Here is a 16,766-nt window from a genome sequence, read left to right on the forward strand (position 1 = left end):
AAAGAGAATTTACAGAAAATTTTAGTTTACATGCTAAGCTAGCAACAGCGGAGCTGCGTCACATGTCCACAGCACGTTGCCGTGGTAATGGTACGTGCATCGCTTGATGAACTGGCAGAGTGGTTGGGCTGTGCATGGGCCGCCATCCGTTCCACCGTTTTTCTTCAAGTATGTTACACCAACTCCTGCTCCTGCCACCATCCCAGTCGCAATGGCTGTGGAGCCATTAAAAAAATGCAGAATATGAAACACAGGGGACTGCATGGAATACATAATATGGCCCAAAGCGATTAAAGGGCTTTCGGAGGATGACAAAGATAGACATTAAATCTAAGAAATTTTGAATCTATGAAAGTTTCACTTTTTTCTGATTGCCAGAATTAGAGGCATGCTCAAGTTTTCATGTTGTCATACTGGGGGCGTGCTATTTTTAGGTGCAGATCATTTCCTAGATACTTTGAAACCGTAAAGATTGGCAGTGGATTAGATAAAGGGGAGCATTACGTTCAGGTGAGTACTGTGAAATAACAGCAGCAGCGATGTCCTTGAGCCTTATTATTTATTTTTTATTTCACGTGCTGGGGGGGGATAACTTGATCAATTTGATCAGTCCCGTCAAAGTAGAATTAACGGAAGTCAACTATCGTTTCCGTCTGCTCAGTTAATAAGACATCTTCATAGCTCCCGCTATGTCTAAAGAATGTTAGACTATTCACGTCTGCTTTACTTAATCCTACTAAAGGAAACAACATATTCACAACATATTAATGCCAGCAGTTCTCTCGCAATTTTCAGCTGCCCTATATGATGCACAGTGCACATGATATGAACACAACAGATCAAGTTAGTGGCACAATAATAACATTCGGTTGGGACCACATGATGTGATCCTTATATCAAACACAGCTGACCGCTGTGCAGCCTATTTCTCAATGCAAGGCACATTTATTTAACATAGCAATAAATTTTCTGCTGAATATTGTTCTGGATCGTGATGTAGCGGTATGTAGAAGTGCCCCGCATCAGGAGAAAACTAATCTGGAGCCGAGCACTACGCCAACAATCGTAACACATTGTGCAGTTTTTGAACATTAACACCCACAATTTATATACTACCTATACACCTCGACTCCAGACTAAAGTATCTGCCGTGGACCTGCCGGCTAAGCGGCTATGGTGTCGCGCTGCTAAGCGCGAGGTCCCAGGATCAAACCTCGGCCGCGGCGTCCGCATTTCGACGGAAAAGAAATGCGAAAATGCCCATGTCCCGTGCATTGGGGGCACGTTAAAAAACATCTGGTGGTCAAAATTTTTCCACGCTCCCACACTATAAGGTGTGCGTCAAAATCAAGTCGTTGTTTTGGCTAGTAAAACCCTGGAATTAATTTCAATTCAACTGAGAAACATGGCATTAGGAAGTAATTGCTAAGCCGGGATAACGTAAAACATTTAGCTTAATTCATTTGCCTTTCGCATTTCATCATTAGCCTCTAAGGCGATATTCTACGTTACCCCTGTCATACGTGCGATTTAAGAACATTGAGCCGACAAATATATTTCATTTTCAACGAAGTTTTTTATTGCTCTAATCATTATATTCGCACTTCAGATGCATTTTGCCGTCGTCGTCGTCACCGTGGTGTTCTGTATAACGTCTAAGCGCGATAACACCGTCACCGCGTGCCGTATGTGCCAATGAAAGCGTGAGAGGTGCGCCGACGATCTCGCGCGCGCAAAGGTAGAAAACGGGGAGGAAGCATGCCGTCTTCTTTCGCACATGAGACACCGTGGTGTGGTAAGGGGGCGTTGTGGGCCGTGGGCCACAACGTGGGCCGTATCTTGAAACTGATCTGTATTGGGGGCAGGGTCTAGGTGCGCCGACGGACCATGCTTTTGTGCGTGCTGTGTTCTCACCGATCAGCGTGCGTTAAAGCGATGGACAGAGCGAAGGTTACTTCGCTCGCTGCAGCTTCCGCGCTTCCTCACCCCAGCACTGTCACGCGATAGCGTTTGTGGCCCCGTGTCGCATAAGATCCGGTGTCGGCGTCTTCTGTCACACGTCGTTTAGGAAGAATCATTCCGAAGCACCAGCACGCACGCCTTCCGCGTGGAGCAGAGGCGTTACTGAACTAACGGAATTTTTCAAAGTAAGAAGTGCCAGAAACGTCGCAAAGTGCAGAAAACCAGAATACATAATAGAAGAAAACATAATTCTGTTGCGCTTAAACATAACCCCGTTTTGCAGCGTTTCTGCCATTCACAGAGCGGCGCGCTGAGCTTGGTTTCTTGCAACAACACCATTCAGATGGCGCTCGCCTCCGCGCATCTGCGGCGCATGCATGAGGCAGTGTTTCTATCAGAAATCTCGCCCGCTCGCCTTCGTGCATAACGTTTGCCGCCTACGTTTCCCAGTAAACATTACGGCTACATAAGCGGCAGTTGCCAGGAAGCGTGAGAACCAGGCAGGAATATTCGAATACTGTTGGGGGAGGGGAGTTCCACTCTTAAATGCGGAGCTTTAACTGTCCTCCGGGTTTTTGACAGTGAGTGTCCGCGGTCATCGAGTGTGATTCGTTTATGTCTGCGTATGCACGCGGGCACCATGATAGATAATTTAGTTAATAAGTGATTGATTGCAAGTTTGTATGCACGATAATACTACACTCGTTATTGATAAAGCTGTCTAGTATTTTGCTATTCCAACAATGCTTTGGCTTTCAGGCAAAACTGCGACTTCTTTGCTGATATTGGCATAGTAATAGAACAGGGTACGCTTGTTTTCCTTTCTCTTCCGACTATTACTACAACGTGTTTATTATTCTCCACATTTTAAGAAACCGAAGTTATCCCGTCTGGGCTGAATGGTTTAGAACTTCATGTTCATCTGTTTATCGCAGTGATGCGAATGATAAGGTCCCATTAAGCTTCATTGAATTTTTTAAGTCTTTCTGTGCAATATAAGAGTTCAGGTTTATTGTTGGTTAAATCAATTGGTGGTGCTCCAAAAAGGCATACTTTCGTAGGGTTTTCGGCGTTGCGCCAACTGGCACGAATGGGTTCATTTTACGGAATAAGAATGGATGTTCTGTGCTGAGAGCCGAAATGTGGGTATGTGTTTACTCATTAGCAAAACTTCGGCAAGGTGCGTATTTGCGGCAGTGCAAGAGCGTCGTTACCGCCAAGCGTAGTAAAGGTTTGCCGTTGCTCAGCGACGAAAGTTGGCCACCTTTCGAAAGAACGTGCGTCGTGTTTGAGACTTTTGAGGGCTAATTTTTTTTGTGTTCTCCTGCAAGCGCAAGTAATCATAGCTCTTCTTCCAAACTTGAGTTCCTCATGTCACACAGCATGAAATCACTGGCATGTCAGGAATCACATACGAGAACTTTCGACTGCTCACTACAGCTCGTTTGCATACGATAGTCAACACCCCTTCTTCTGCGTATGAGATATTCTTTTGTCGAAAAATATGTTTCTTTTATCTTCATTGTGTCATTGTGTCTGCACAGTTAGCGTGGTACGAAATATTTAGGTAGAAAAAAGAGAAATGTCCGTGTGCTATGACACCGAGGTCACCGCATGAATAGGAATCGTATTATTAAAGCGAGTGGGGGGGGGGGGACCTTACTCTAGGTTTCAGTAAACTTCAATATATAAGCAACTAATTGCGAGGCGGGTTTGAAAAAAAAGCTGCAGCGGAACGCGGGCAACAAATAAACAGAAAGCAAGGGGAGTTGAGCACACTGAATAAATGCCGCACTGCACTACTACAAAGGAGGACGCCACAGTGCCTTGTGAGTGGAGCGGTGTATTTCGAAAGTGCCTAGTAGGCGTTTCGTTCATGTTTTGTAAATGTCTATGTTCTGAGCATCTTGTGTACAAACCATTGTGGTAAATCGCACCAAAACTATCCAGTTCAGAAACATTAAGTAGTTTATCTAAGCCACCTGACATTTTGAAATTTGGCGCATGCGAATGCGCAAGGGCTTGTTCACCGGGATCGCCTAGTCAACATACAGTTTGGACAAAAAAAAATCGCACACTGTTTATACTTGCGAGTTCATTTTCGTTCATTTTTTTTTTTCTCAGGGCCCTGCAGCACAACCCCCCTTGCGGTATCGAGGTGATAATCGCTGTTGTAAGGTTCTGGCCTGCTGTGAGGTTTATGCTAGTGCGATGATATCAAAAGAATACACAATACGTTGTGCAAACATGCATCCTTTCACCTTCCAGCCTTCTGCAATCTGGAGGGTTCTTTAGGTTCATTGAACGACAATGATCATGGAAGCAAAAATTAAAGTAAATAGCAACAACGGCTCCAGTATGAACTACTTCGGTATCCTGTTGCGGACAGCAGGCCATCTCGCTGAATTTTATAGTGCCTTATGCAAAGGTGAATTCAACAGTAATGTTCAAATTTTGACTTGGTGTACTGCAGGCTTCTGCGAGTTTTCGGAGGACTTGTGCGGCTTGGAGAACTTGGATGCGAGCGCGCGCCTTGGTTGGAACTGGACAACTGTGGACTATGGCAAGCGCAAGAAATACTTTCCAAATGTGGACCGAAATTACGGCACAGATGGCGCATATGCCGCTTACTCGTTACTCAACAGGGGTAAGAAGTTTTCCCAGTAAATACTAGAATGCATTTGGTACCTCTGATACTTACATGGCCTACAGAGAGTCCGTGCCTTGGTGCGTGCGTCTGTTCGAAAGGAAGGAACTATACTTCCGTGTTTTCCTTGCAGCCAACAATCGCCTCTTCTTGGTACATACATTTTATGAATAAACAACGTATGTAGAAGATGAATGATGCATATTTAACATAACGAAGCCGAACTTATCATCGTTATACACAAGATTTGATGCGTAGAAACTGCTTTTTAAGTACACGAAATCCAATGTAGAGCCTATACTAACGTTCTTGGTATCCTGGAAGATGTTTTTGGTTGCGAATAGTTCCTCACATCAATTACTAATTGAGCAATTACCGTACTAATTAATGCAATGAGTTACAATACTCAATTATTACTTCAGTGTTTCCTTCGTATAAATACAATCTCCGTGGCCATAAATAAATGTGAACAAACAAGTTCTTTTATTTTTTCTAAGTGGAATGGTGTTTCGGGTTTGGGGAGTTAGGCCCTGGGCCCGTTGCTTATCGGTGGCTGGCGCCCACTGTCATTGAATGAAAACAGTAGAGAAGGTTGATTTCTGTGAGCCATAGGGAGTTTCTGGAAGTGCCGATAGACAAAAATTACACCAGTATTGACCCTGAGTCCCGAAAAAAAAAATACCTGCTCCCTAACTGCCGAAGTATTTGAACGGCCTTTTTAATAGTGGTCACTGTATAGAATATAAATGAATCCCACAATGAACAGTTCATCCCCGTTCTTAAAGTGCTGCGAGTCCCTTTGCACTGCTGGAAAGGACGCTAACACTTTCTGGATTCCGACAGATTGCCGTTGTAATGCGTACCCTTCATTGTCCAACTATGGAACTCTCACAGACTAACTTATTTCCTGTTGCTAAGCAAAATATAACCCATCGAGTGAAACTTGATGAGGCTGTTGGGCTTACGAGAGGTACAAAGCTTTGAAACGGCCACTTATCTTTTACAGAGGGATTGTAAAAAAACTCTAGATAATTTACGGTGCAACTTGTACAGGGCATAATCAGAAATATTATTGAATTCACCAACATAATATAGGGCCTCGTTTAGGAACCCACCTAAGATGACTACCCGAGCCAAATATGATTCCTAAATACGCAACACACAGCTGCGAGGCCTGGAGGAATAATTTTTTTGCGCACACGTATAACAACGCATACCTCTCTCCGGCGAGACGCGCTAAAACACAGCCAATGCACATGTAAAATGTAGAAAGATACAGCTCTTTTTTTCTTTACCTTTCTGTAGTCTTATTCTCTTTTAGTTTGTATGGTCATTACTTATGACCTATATGACCTATATCCTATATGACTATATCCTCGCTCCCATTTTTTCTTGTCGCCCATTGCATAGCAAGAGCCGAAACTGAGACAGTTACGAGGCAGCATACGAGGGTTTATTGGTTCATGACATCCCCTTGTTCTAGATTGTTGTCCATTCACCGCCATAGTGTGTATGAAGTGAGTGGAGTAATGGTTTAGGTGGAGTCAGAGTGGTCGTGGCAGCTCAATTAGTAGAGCATTATGCTTCACTCGGAGGTTGTAGGTTCTGTTTCATGCATTGCCCTAATGGCATTCTTTCCATTTGCGGTTGCGTTTTCATCGATAATAATCTGAAGTTGTTCATCAATTTATGCTATCAATATTTACATTTACAAAATACTAGCTTCTTTCTTGACCTTAGGCTTCACTGATTTCGTGTGCTTGTTGTGAAAATTTGAGCCTCTAGGCTCGCCTCCTTCTCGGACACTTCGTTAATATTCTCCTTACTTTTTGACAGCCCACGTAACTAAACAGCTGCCTTCGCACAGGATTGATCTTAATTTCCCAAGTGCATGCAGTTTATCTGCAAGGAAGATTTTGTTTTCAAGTTGCGTAACACAACATTCGCAAATTACAGACGCACCCCGGGCAGCAGCGAATGCGATGATGACGCCGCGGCTTGGTCAGATCGCTCGTTCCTGTGTAGTAACTTTTTACGTCTACCTTCCTGAACGACGTGAGTATGAACTCTTTTAAAGTTAACTTTGACTCATTCGATAAGAATGAATGCGACATGTAGGAAATCAAGTACACAAAATGCAAGTAAAATGATACGCACTACTACGTACATCGTCAATCATTGAATATTGCGCACTATCTGGGCACTGCTAACAAGTGGCAAAAGGAATACCTTAAAAGAAGAAACTGACTAAGTAGCAGAAGAGAACTGCAGTGTCATTATTTGCTCAGTGCGAACATGTGTAGAACATTGTTTTTATAAATAATCTATGTCAGCACTATCATTGTAACTATCATCAGCTTATATTATTCAAATTCAGGACAAACAGCTCTCCTAGTGAGGACAGTTGCCACAGACTTGCGTTAGCCATGACTATTTTAATAACATCACTAATTGTAAAATATCAGTGATAATAACAAGTTCATCACTTCATAAGATAACCTCTAGCTGTTCTTATTAATGGTTTCGTAATAGGTTCATAATGAACCTCTAGCGTCACTTGCTAGAACGTGTTATTTGTTCTACGCCACATATTTCGTGGCACCTCCATTTCATTATCGAAATAATAGAAATTTCAAGTGGACGCAGTTCTCTTCTCTAGCCCGAAAATGGCGTGCCCTCCTATTTCATGATACATATATCGTTATTTATTCATCGCACATTGAAAAGACCTTGGAAATAAGAAACTGAAGAAGCTCTGCTATGGACATAACGATGATGAAAAAGAACTGTAAATTGCTTCGAGAACGGACAGATAAATAGAAAGAGTCTATTGGATTCAAAGCTATATTCGCAATAGTGACAACACCAGAAAAAATAAATCATTGAACCGAGATGACCTTGGCGGCATTAACAACTGACGTTTCTTTTTTTTTTTTTAATGACGACCAACCATTGGAGTCAACCGGGAACTGGAAAGAGCAATAATCATCATTGATTTGTTCGCGCAAGAATATCAAACTGGAGGACAATGAACAATGCAGGAAAGTGTGAATGACTGAACGAATTAATTTATTCAGAAAAGGCACGACCGATGGCCACTGATTTGTGAGGAGGGAGATACGAAGGAGCGGTAGACACCCACTAAATCGTAGAAGCCAGGCCGCTAGTAACATGATTAGCGGCTAACAAGACTAGCGGCTAACTAGTGGGCTAACATGAGTAGGTGCTCGGTGTTTTCGATAATGTCATTCTCTAAAGCTTCAGTTTGTCGATGAAGAAAGTTACTGTTGTCCTGTTAATGATAATTCAAGAGGGACAGTGCAAGAAAAGCGACAACGGCATACTGTCGTATCACGCCAGCGTAGACATAATATACCAAAGTAATATACGCTGGAGCATTTAAATGATCTTTTGATTATTTTGATAAAAGAGCTATTGATCACTGACTGGTGCATAGGCCATTGAATCGGTCAATGCCTAAAGCTTCTCTTACTTCCCTTCTTAGTTAGCTACTATGTCAGGACAGAACGGTACGTCATGCAGTTGGGATTGCGCGCCCGCAATCGCGACAATGCGAAACTATATGGAAGCCCACAGTTAAACATTGAGGAGAACACTGATGCTCCTGCAGAAGCATGTAATACAGTAACAACTTTGGCCTACAAATGGCTGCCTGGAAAACGGTGGAGTCATGTAGTCTACACCGCGAAAGCAGGATATATGCTTGAAGTCGCGCTCTTTCTCACACCCATTTTAATGCGAGTCTTATTTATCTATCTATCTGTCTATCATCTCTCTCGCTCTCTCTCTTTATATGTATATATATATATATATATATATATATATATATATATATATTATATGTCCGTCTAGCGTTTTACCCCGACCCGTGGCCCACGGTTATTTACCAGATCGCGCCACTAGATATACCTTCGTGGTCATGATGCTGTCGTAGTCGTTGCATCGCGGCCATTCCAACTTTGTCACTCGCTCTGCCGTCGTCATTATGTCATCACCGTCATACAGTTACCATGCATTCGTTGCCACACAACCGCCTTGGTGCCGTCGCGGTCGTTCCGTCCCCATAACTTCAGCTTCGTCGTCTGATTATCTGCATGTCGTCGTCGTGCTACTTCTTCGAGATCCGGTCATCGTCACGCAATTGTCACCATGCACTCGTTGGCATCAGATTGCCCACATACCACTGGCATACAATCCTCGTAATACGTCGTCATCATGCATTCATTATCTGTCTCCGTATGTCTGCCTTTCTGTCTGTCTGTTTGTCTTACGCTGACCCAGTGGCCCAACTTATCGAACTGCTACAGCCACCAGGTATGTGTTCCTGGTTGTGATACTGTCATCATCATCATCATCATTGTCATCATCATCATTTATTATTCCCCTTAAAGGCCCCATCTGGGGTATTACATAAGGGTCGTGGTCGTTCCATCGGAGTCATTACAGCTCCGTGGTACTAACGCGATAGCGTTAAGAGCACGTGTCGTAGGACATCCGGCTCCCAGCGTCGGACGTTGCTTCGTTAAAGAGAATTTCCAACCACGCATATCCAACCACGGAAGACCTCCACGTGGCGCAAGGCAATTACTGAACTAGTTCAATTTCTTAAGGTAAAATGCATAAAAAATCATAACGTACAATTAACACGCCACCTACAGACATGGTAGCATCGAATTGGAATTTGAATACAGGAGAAAACATAATTCCCGTCCTGCGGAAACTGAAACATAACCCCCTTTTAAAAAGATAGCGTTTCCCAGCTAACCTTTCAGGTTTATTTTATTAGGAAAGGAGCGGCACCCCGGTTTCTCGCACCCCATCAAAAAATGAACCAGAAAGGTCGTCTTCGTGCACAGCGTTCGCCGCCAGCGTCTCTCGGTGAACATTACGGTTACATAAGCTGCAGTTGCCGGGAAGCGTGAAAAGCGCCTTCTAGCCCGGCCCAGTAGTCCAAGTTGTTCATTAGCTTGGGCCACGAGATATACACTCGTGGCCGTGATGTCTTTGTGGTAGTTGCATCACCATCGTTTCATATTTGTCATCCGACATTCATCATACTTTCGTGGACACGCTATGATCGTCATACAGTCGTTAAGCGTTCGTCTTCACACCACGGTAGCAATGCTGTCGTGGTAGTGCAATCGTCGGCATTGCTGCTTCGTGACCTCTTGTCGTCATGCTGTCATCGTCACGCCTTCTACTCTGACGTAGTGGTACAAGTTTCCTTATACCTTAAGCCACTAAGTATGTGTCCGAAGTCGTGAGGCAGTGGTGGTTGATACATCATCGTCATTTCGGCTTTGTCATCTGACTCTCGTCATGTCATCGTCATGAGACGATGGTCGTCACACAGTGGTCGTCGCGCTATGGTTTAATCTTTGTCACCATTTCAGTAACGTCATCGGACTGCCACGCCGTCATCGTCATAATGCCTTGTACGTTCGATCAAAGTTAATTTTTCATCACCACTTCCTTGTAATTATGCTTCATTCATTCAAGCGTGATTATGTAACTCTTATCTGGTCGCCTTTTTCAGACGCTATCGTGCCTCCATTGTCGAACCGTCGTTGTAATGCCCTCGTAGTCGTGCCATCATCGTTACTGCAACTTGGTTATCTGATTCTTGTCATTTCGTCATCACGCCATCGTCGTCATACAGGTTTCACCGTACAGTCACTTTCAAGCTATTGTTGCTATATACTCCTCGCCAACCCTTTGCCCTCATGGCTTTTCCATTGAATCGTTATCGCTGCATCATTCTCATGTATTCGTTGTCATACCATCGCCGGCATTCCGTCGCGGTCGCTGCGCGACAGTCCGACCCTTGTAACAGTCATGTGAATTCCATGCCCTCATAAGAGCTTTGAAGCAGCGTTCATTTTTTTTTGAGTTGGTCGTCCAGATAATAGCATGGTTATAGCTGAACTACTGCAAAAAAACAGAAGGAAGGGCAGAGAAAAATGCCCTGAACAAATTTACGTTCCGCGGGAAGCACTTATATATCAGGCGATAAACATTTGAATAAAATCCAACTATAAAAATTGCGGCAGATCTCAACTAACGATGTCTGGCGAGGGCAATGCGACTAGCAGTCGATAAATGTACGGATGGACCACATTCCGGAAGTCACGCTTATTCGACACGTTTAATTGTAATATTTAGAAGCGCAGACTGTTGGGCCAGTTGCTACATCATGTAGTCTTGTCGCTCTACGACACCACATGTAATATTGAGAGTTTCGTTCCTGCGGCTATAGGCCCCATATTCACAAACAGCCTCAATTTTCTTTACACTCGATTGCCAAGGTCGCCAATCAGTATTGTGGCATGACTACTGTATGACGCCGACGCGTGACGATGAAAAGACGAAGCAATGATATTGCTCAAATGACAAAGTCATATAGCGACGATGGTATGAAGACAATGAGATGTGGATTCCTAAATTATATTGATAGAAAAATGGCGACAACGTGACGACAACGACATGGGGACAATAAGGCAACGATGACTGTATGATCACGATGGCATGACGACTGTGATGCATGATAGCTTATATGCGACAATGACGTAATGACAACCATCGCATGACAATATCAGCCATTATCACAATTAAGTAAATATAACATGCTTATTATAAAATTCCGAGCAAGAAATGACGTTAATGGATGGAAAAGCGGTATAACGACGACGGCATGATAATACGCAGTGATGATGACGTTTAAGCAACAGCGTGGCGACGTTAGCGGGAGTAAAATGGTATGACGACGGTGGTTCGACGATAATGGCATGGAGAGAGTCAAATGTACAATTACACTATGTAGATGGAACGGCCATGACGGGATCCCGACAACACCACGACAACGAATGCATGATGACCCTATGATGACAACGCAGTAACAACGACGGCATGACAGCGGCATGAAGAAAATAAGATGACGACGAGTATATGATAGCGATGGCGTGACGACATTCTATTAGGAAAACTTTTGGATGACGTAGCGGATGTGACGAAGAAGGTCAGACCATGGCGACATGACGGTGACGGTGTGACAGAGGATGCTTGATATTGTCTGTGTGGTGCTGACACAATTATGATTACGGCATGACAACCGCGGCGTAATTACGATTTAATTACGACAGTATGATTATGATCAAATGACGTTTAAGTAATGACGTCGATGGATGGAAGAAGGTGGCTTGATAACGTTGACACGTCGACACCGGCGTGACGATACTGAAGCGATCACGATAGTTAACCGACAGCGGGAAGGAGATGGCATGACGTGAATGGTCTGGTGATCACGTCATGATGAGCGTCATATGCCGGCGTTACGTTGAAGATGATGGAATAAACAGAACGGGATCCCGACGACATTATAACAATGAATGCATGACGATGACGCATTGATAACGATGGCATGACAATGTCATAAGAGGACAAAGAGATTACGACGAGTGTAAGTTGACAATGGCCTGACGATGTCTGTATCATGAATTGTCGATGATCGGACGACCACGACGGAATTACAGCTACGGTCTCAGAATAGAGGCATGATAGCGACTGTATGACGATGACGACCTGACAGGGGCGGCATAATCACGATTGGTGTAATGGATCCCACAGCCTGCGCATAATACGACGGTTGTGGGATCGTTCCCCACCTGCGGGAAGTTCTTTTTTCATCTAGTGTCAATTCCAGTAATGTGTAGTTTCTTTAGTTCAATTGGCAAAACAAGTAATTTGCCCTGTGTTGTCCTTGGTGTCTTTGTTGGCTTCTTAATTATGATATGAATAATCACGATTGTGTGATGACAGTATGAATACGATAAAATGACGGAGAAAGATTAATGTCGACGGAACGACGAAACCAATGTGACAACGACGGTGTGACAACTGGACGTTACTGAAGCGATGACAATGACAAAGCAACCGCGTGATGACTACGGCATGACGACGACTGTTTGACGACCATGGCCTGATGACGACGGCATGATGAGAGTCTGAAGGCAAAGCTTAAATGACAACGATGTAAGGACAGCATCACGACCCCGAACACATGCGTAGTAACTTAAGGCATTAGACAACTTAGACCACTGGGTTGGAGTAGAAGGCATTGGGACGACATCATGACGGCATGTAGAACAGAAAGCTGTAATGATGAGCATTGAACGACCAGGATGACATTACTATGCTGGTGTAACAACAAATGCATGATGACTGTGCGACAATGATGGCCTGAAGACGGCGTAATAGGTGTCGGATAAGAAAGCTGGAATGACGGCGATACAATGACCATGACACGATCATGACCACGAGCCCATTTGCATCGCAAGCTACTAAACTTGAGCCACTCAGTCGGACTAGAAGCCGTGACGACTACGGCATGACGAGAGTGAGATATCGCTAAGTTGGAATGATGACATTGCAACGATCAAGACGTCATCACGGCCAGAAGAATATACTTTGTGGCTCAAGCAGGTAGATAACGTTAGCCACTGGATCGGCGTAATATGCTAGATAGGCGAAAAACGGCTAAGTAGGTAAACAATGCTTTTTGCATTAATGCGGTATTCCGCATGCAAGTAGATTTCTATCCATGAAAATACATCCACAGAAGTCAAGTTACCAGCCTCTTCACAATTTGTTTCTTCGGTCGTTTGCTTCAAGTGTACAACTGGTAAACTTCCATCAATAGTTGGAAATAACTTCTCTTGTATTTGGATCAACGATGAGTCATGCCTAAATTATGCTTCATGAAATAAAACACGTCACCTAACATAACACAATAACACACATAACAACATAAAACACAATAACACACCAATTCGCTCACTGAAATTACCATAACATCTGTAGGCTTAATGTGCGTTTTCACATTTCTTTTCTAGCCGGCGTAGATGCACAGCTAACGTTCGGTGTATATCCCCCATCGTCCTCAAGACCAGATGCAAGAGTTGCCCACCGCCTCACGGTGATTGCAGGAAAACACATGGGAGGAAGATGGATACGTCGGGTTGTGAAGACAGGAAGTTGGAAAGCAGGAGCAAGGGTGAGTGCTCAACACCGAAGATTCAGCCCCTGGCTGTAAACAGCGAACACAAATTGTCTTCGTCATTTTGCACAAAACCGGTGAGAAGCTAAAGCTTCCTTATGCAGTGTTGCATAAAGGTTCAGTTTATAGCGATGGGCCAATAAAAGCACCTCAGCAGTACATTGCGCTCTAACCGTTAGAAGCACCCTAGCAAAGAGAGTGAATGACTGAGTGGCAACAACTGAAACATATCGTTTATTTAGACTTGTATTTTTCTGTCAAAGTCAAAGAGCAAGGAAAGTTATTGTTGCCTCTTATGGCCTTAAAATAAGATTGTCTTTTAAATCCTATGATTGGTATCAGCTTATTACGAAACATGAATATAAAGAAACTATCCAGGAGTGAAGGAAAAGTCGACTAAGAACTTGGCCTAAAATGAGCATGCGCATCACGGGCACCACAAATCCGGCGTTACAACTATTATTGTTTGTAAACATACCGAACTATCACTGCAAATATTTTATTGCGGTTCCCTTATTGCAAATTAGATACCACAGATGTGACATCACCGTTGTCCACTTTGTAGGAAAGAGCTAACGCCCTTTATAATAGAACATGATTAGCCGCTTATCGATTTTTCGAACGGCTGCAATTTTGATTATGCTTGAATACTCCTACAAGAACACCGGATTGAACCAGCCAGCTATTTTCTATTTTTTGGCTTCAGCGCCTACGCTAGCAGGCTTATGAAAATCTTATGAAGCGACTTTTACTTTGAACTCCTCAACAGTAGCATCTGTATTCGCTTTATTCGCTGACAGACATCTAGTAAGAGAATGTGCAACATTAATGGAGTAGACATTCGATTGCTATTTTTTCCGGAACTTGCTATCTACAGCCGACCATCGGCCAAGCGGCAAGGAAATAAGTACCAGTACTCTACCCCGCCGCTAGCACGGCTCAAAGCAAATAGCTCTTGCGTGTTGCTCCATTCGCACTGCTGGCCACGAACTGAAAATTCGTGACCGCTGAACATCTTCCATCCCAAAATCCTCGTCGTGTGATAGCCCTTGATTTTGCTTGCCGAAGTTAGCAATGAAAAGCATGCAAAGCCTTGAACAAATGAATTAGTGAGCGAGCCAGCTCTTGCTGAACGAAACAAAGGAAAATATCTGTTATGTTCCCAAACTTTATTCTTTCATGTGTTCAAACAGCTTGTGCATCCCGTCATGTCGGAAGTTGGTGGTTGGCAATGTACCCTTTTTTATAATTTTCTGTCTGGTGATTTATTAATTTCCACCTTAAATCCACCTTTCCACCTTTCCACCTTAAAGATTAGCCGTAGGTTGTTGCATTTATGCGAGGCCTTCGATAAATGACTTGAAGTGGCTGGGATGGGAATGGTGCGCAGCGTCTGGGGGCAGATGATTGCAGTCGTTCGCTGTTCGAATGAAAAAGGAGTAGAGATGCACAGGAGCGCGAGCAGACGTTGCGTATACGGCTTTAGGATTACTGCCGCGCAGCGGAATGTGACGAGCAGGTATAACCGAGGGAGCAAGCAACGAGTGGTAGAGGCACCGGCGCGCCATTTTTCTGCGTCACTCAAGACTGGGAAGATTAGCTCTATACTTTGGTTCAGAAACGCTGTAATAGTGAGAGTAATCCGAGAAAACATATCTAATAGCCCTGCTTTGGATGGACTCAAAACCTTTTGCAGGTTAATCTGATGCATGTCCCAAACTGCGCATGCGTACTCCAGTTTGGGTGAACCTACACTAGGTACGTTAGCAGTTTTTCGGGAGAAGGGGGTAAACTTTAGGTTGCGCCGAACACAGCCAAGAACACGGCTAGCTTCGTTGGATAGACTTGCTATGTAATGCTACTAGCGGAGATCATAAGTCACAGTGACACCCAGCTACTCATGTGATGACAATAAAGATAACTCGAAATCAAAAACGACAAACCTGTGCGCTTGGCAGGAAGCTCGGTGGTATAATGAGATCTTCGAAGTTTTCCTGACATTAATTTAAAGACATTCATTAGGTTCTGCATCAGCTTTCAACCGTTAGTAATTTTGAACAGCAATGCTATCATGGAGGCTATAGATATGACGGTAAAGGGCACACTAGTCTGCGAAAAGGCAAATACAGCAGATGTTGCTCGTAGGTCATTGATGAAGATTTCAAGAATTAGCGGACCCAATACGGTGTTTGAGGAACTCCGGATACAACAGGTACTGAAAAGGAGGTGTGCCTATTAGCACAGACAAATTGCTTACCATTTGTGACGAAGTCTCACAACTACTTGAAGACAAAGGTATTAAGATTTAGGTGTGAGAGTTTAAGGAATAGCCGTGTGTGTGGCAACTTAAAGGCTTTCTCGAAGTACCAGGAACAGGGCCTCTATGGCGATAGTGGGATCTACGTCATGAATAAGTAATACAAGTAGGGTATCACAGGACAAACGTATTTGAAAGCCATGTAGCTGTGGGTGAAAAAGAAGGCAAGAGAGATTAGCACCTTGGTTGTACGCGAATAAACGGCGTATTCCAATAATTTGGAAGGCACACTGCCTATAGAGATAGGTCGACAGCTGATACGTGATGACGTAGTACCTTATTTTTGGAACTGGGACAATCAGTCCCAACTTTCAATCCTGTGGTACCACACATGACAGATATTGCTGGAAAGTATGCGACAGGATCAGACTTGTAATGTTTGGCATTTTTTAACACCTTAGGGTTCATTCCATCGATGGCGTCAGATTATAACTTAGGATTCAGCCCTCACACCATGAGGGCTGAATAGTATGTAGGGCATAGTAGGGTAACTAAATTCTGAAAGAAAAATTGGGCAGTTCACCATTGAGTCCAAGGGTGAATAAAGAAGAAAAAGTGTCATTGGGTATATTAGGAAGCCCTGCTTAATGAAGTGGGTTATTCTGATCATCGCATTAAGAGACAGTTTTATAGTGGCCAGCTTTATTACTTTTATACAATTGCTTTCGAGATAGATAGATAGATAGATAGAAAGATAGATAGATAGATAGATAGATAGATAGATAGATAGATAGATAGATAGATAGATAGATAGATAGATAGATAGA

General features: G+C 43.6%; 1 protein-coding gene across 1 annotated transcript in view; it reads left to right on the plus strand.

Annotated features, from left to right (window-relative positions):
• The window catches only part of LOC142578378 (MAM and LDL-receptor class A domain-containing protein 1-like), a 241,392-nt gene that overhangs the window by 166,357 nt on the left and 58,269 nt on the right, over window positions 1–16,766 (plus strand). The window contains exons 43-45 of the mRNA XM_075687771.1: window positions 4,436–4,609; window positions 6,566–6,664; window positions 13,519–13,679. Of these exons, the coding sequence (XP_075543886.1) occupies window positions 4,436–4,609; window positions 6,566–6,664; window positions 13,519–13,679 (434 nt within the window). The remainder of the gene's footprint in view (window positions 1–4,435; window positions 4,610–6,565; window positions 6,665–13,518; window positions 13,680–16,766) is intronic.

This window comes from Dermacentor variabilis, chromosome 4, assembly GCF_050947875.1.
Source record: "Dermacentor variabilis isolate Ectoservices chromosome 4, ASM5094787v1, whole genome shotgun sequence".
Taxonomy (NCBI): domain Eukaryota; kingdom Metazoa; phylum Arthropoda; class Arachnida; order Ixodida; family Ixodidae; genus Dermacentor; species Dermacentor variabilis.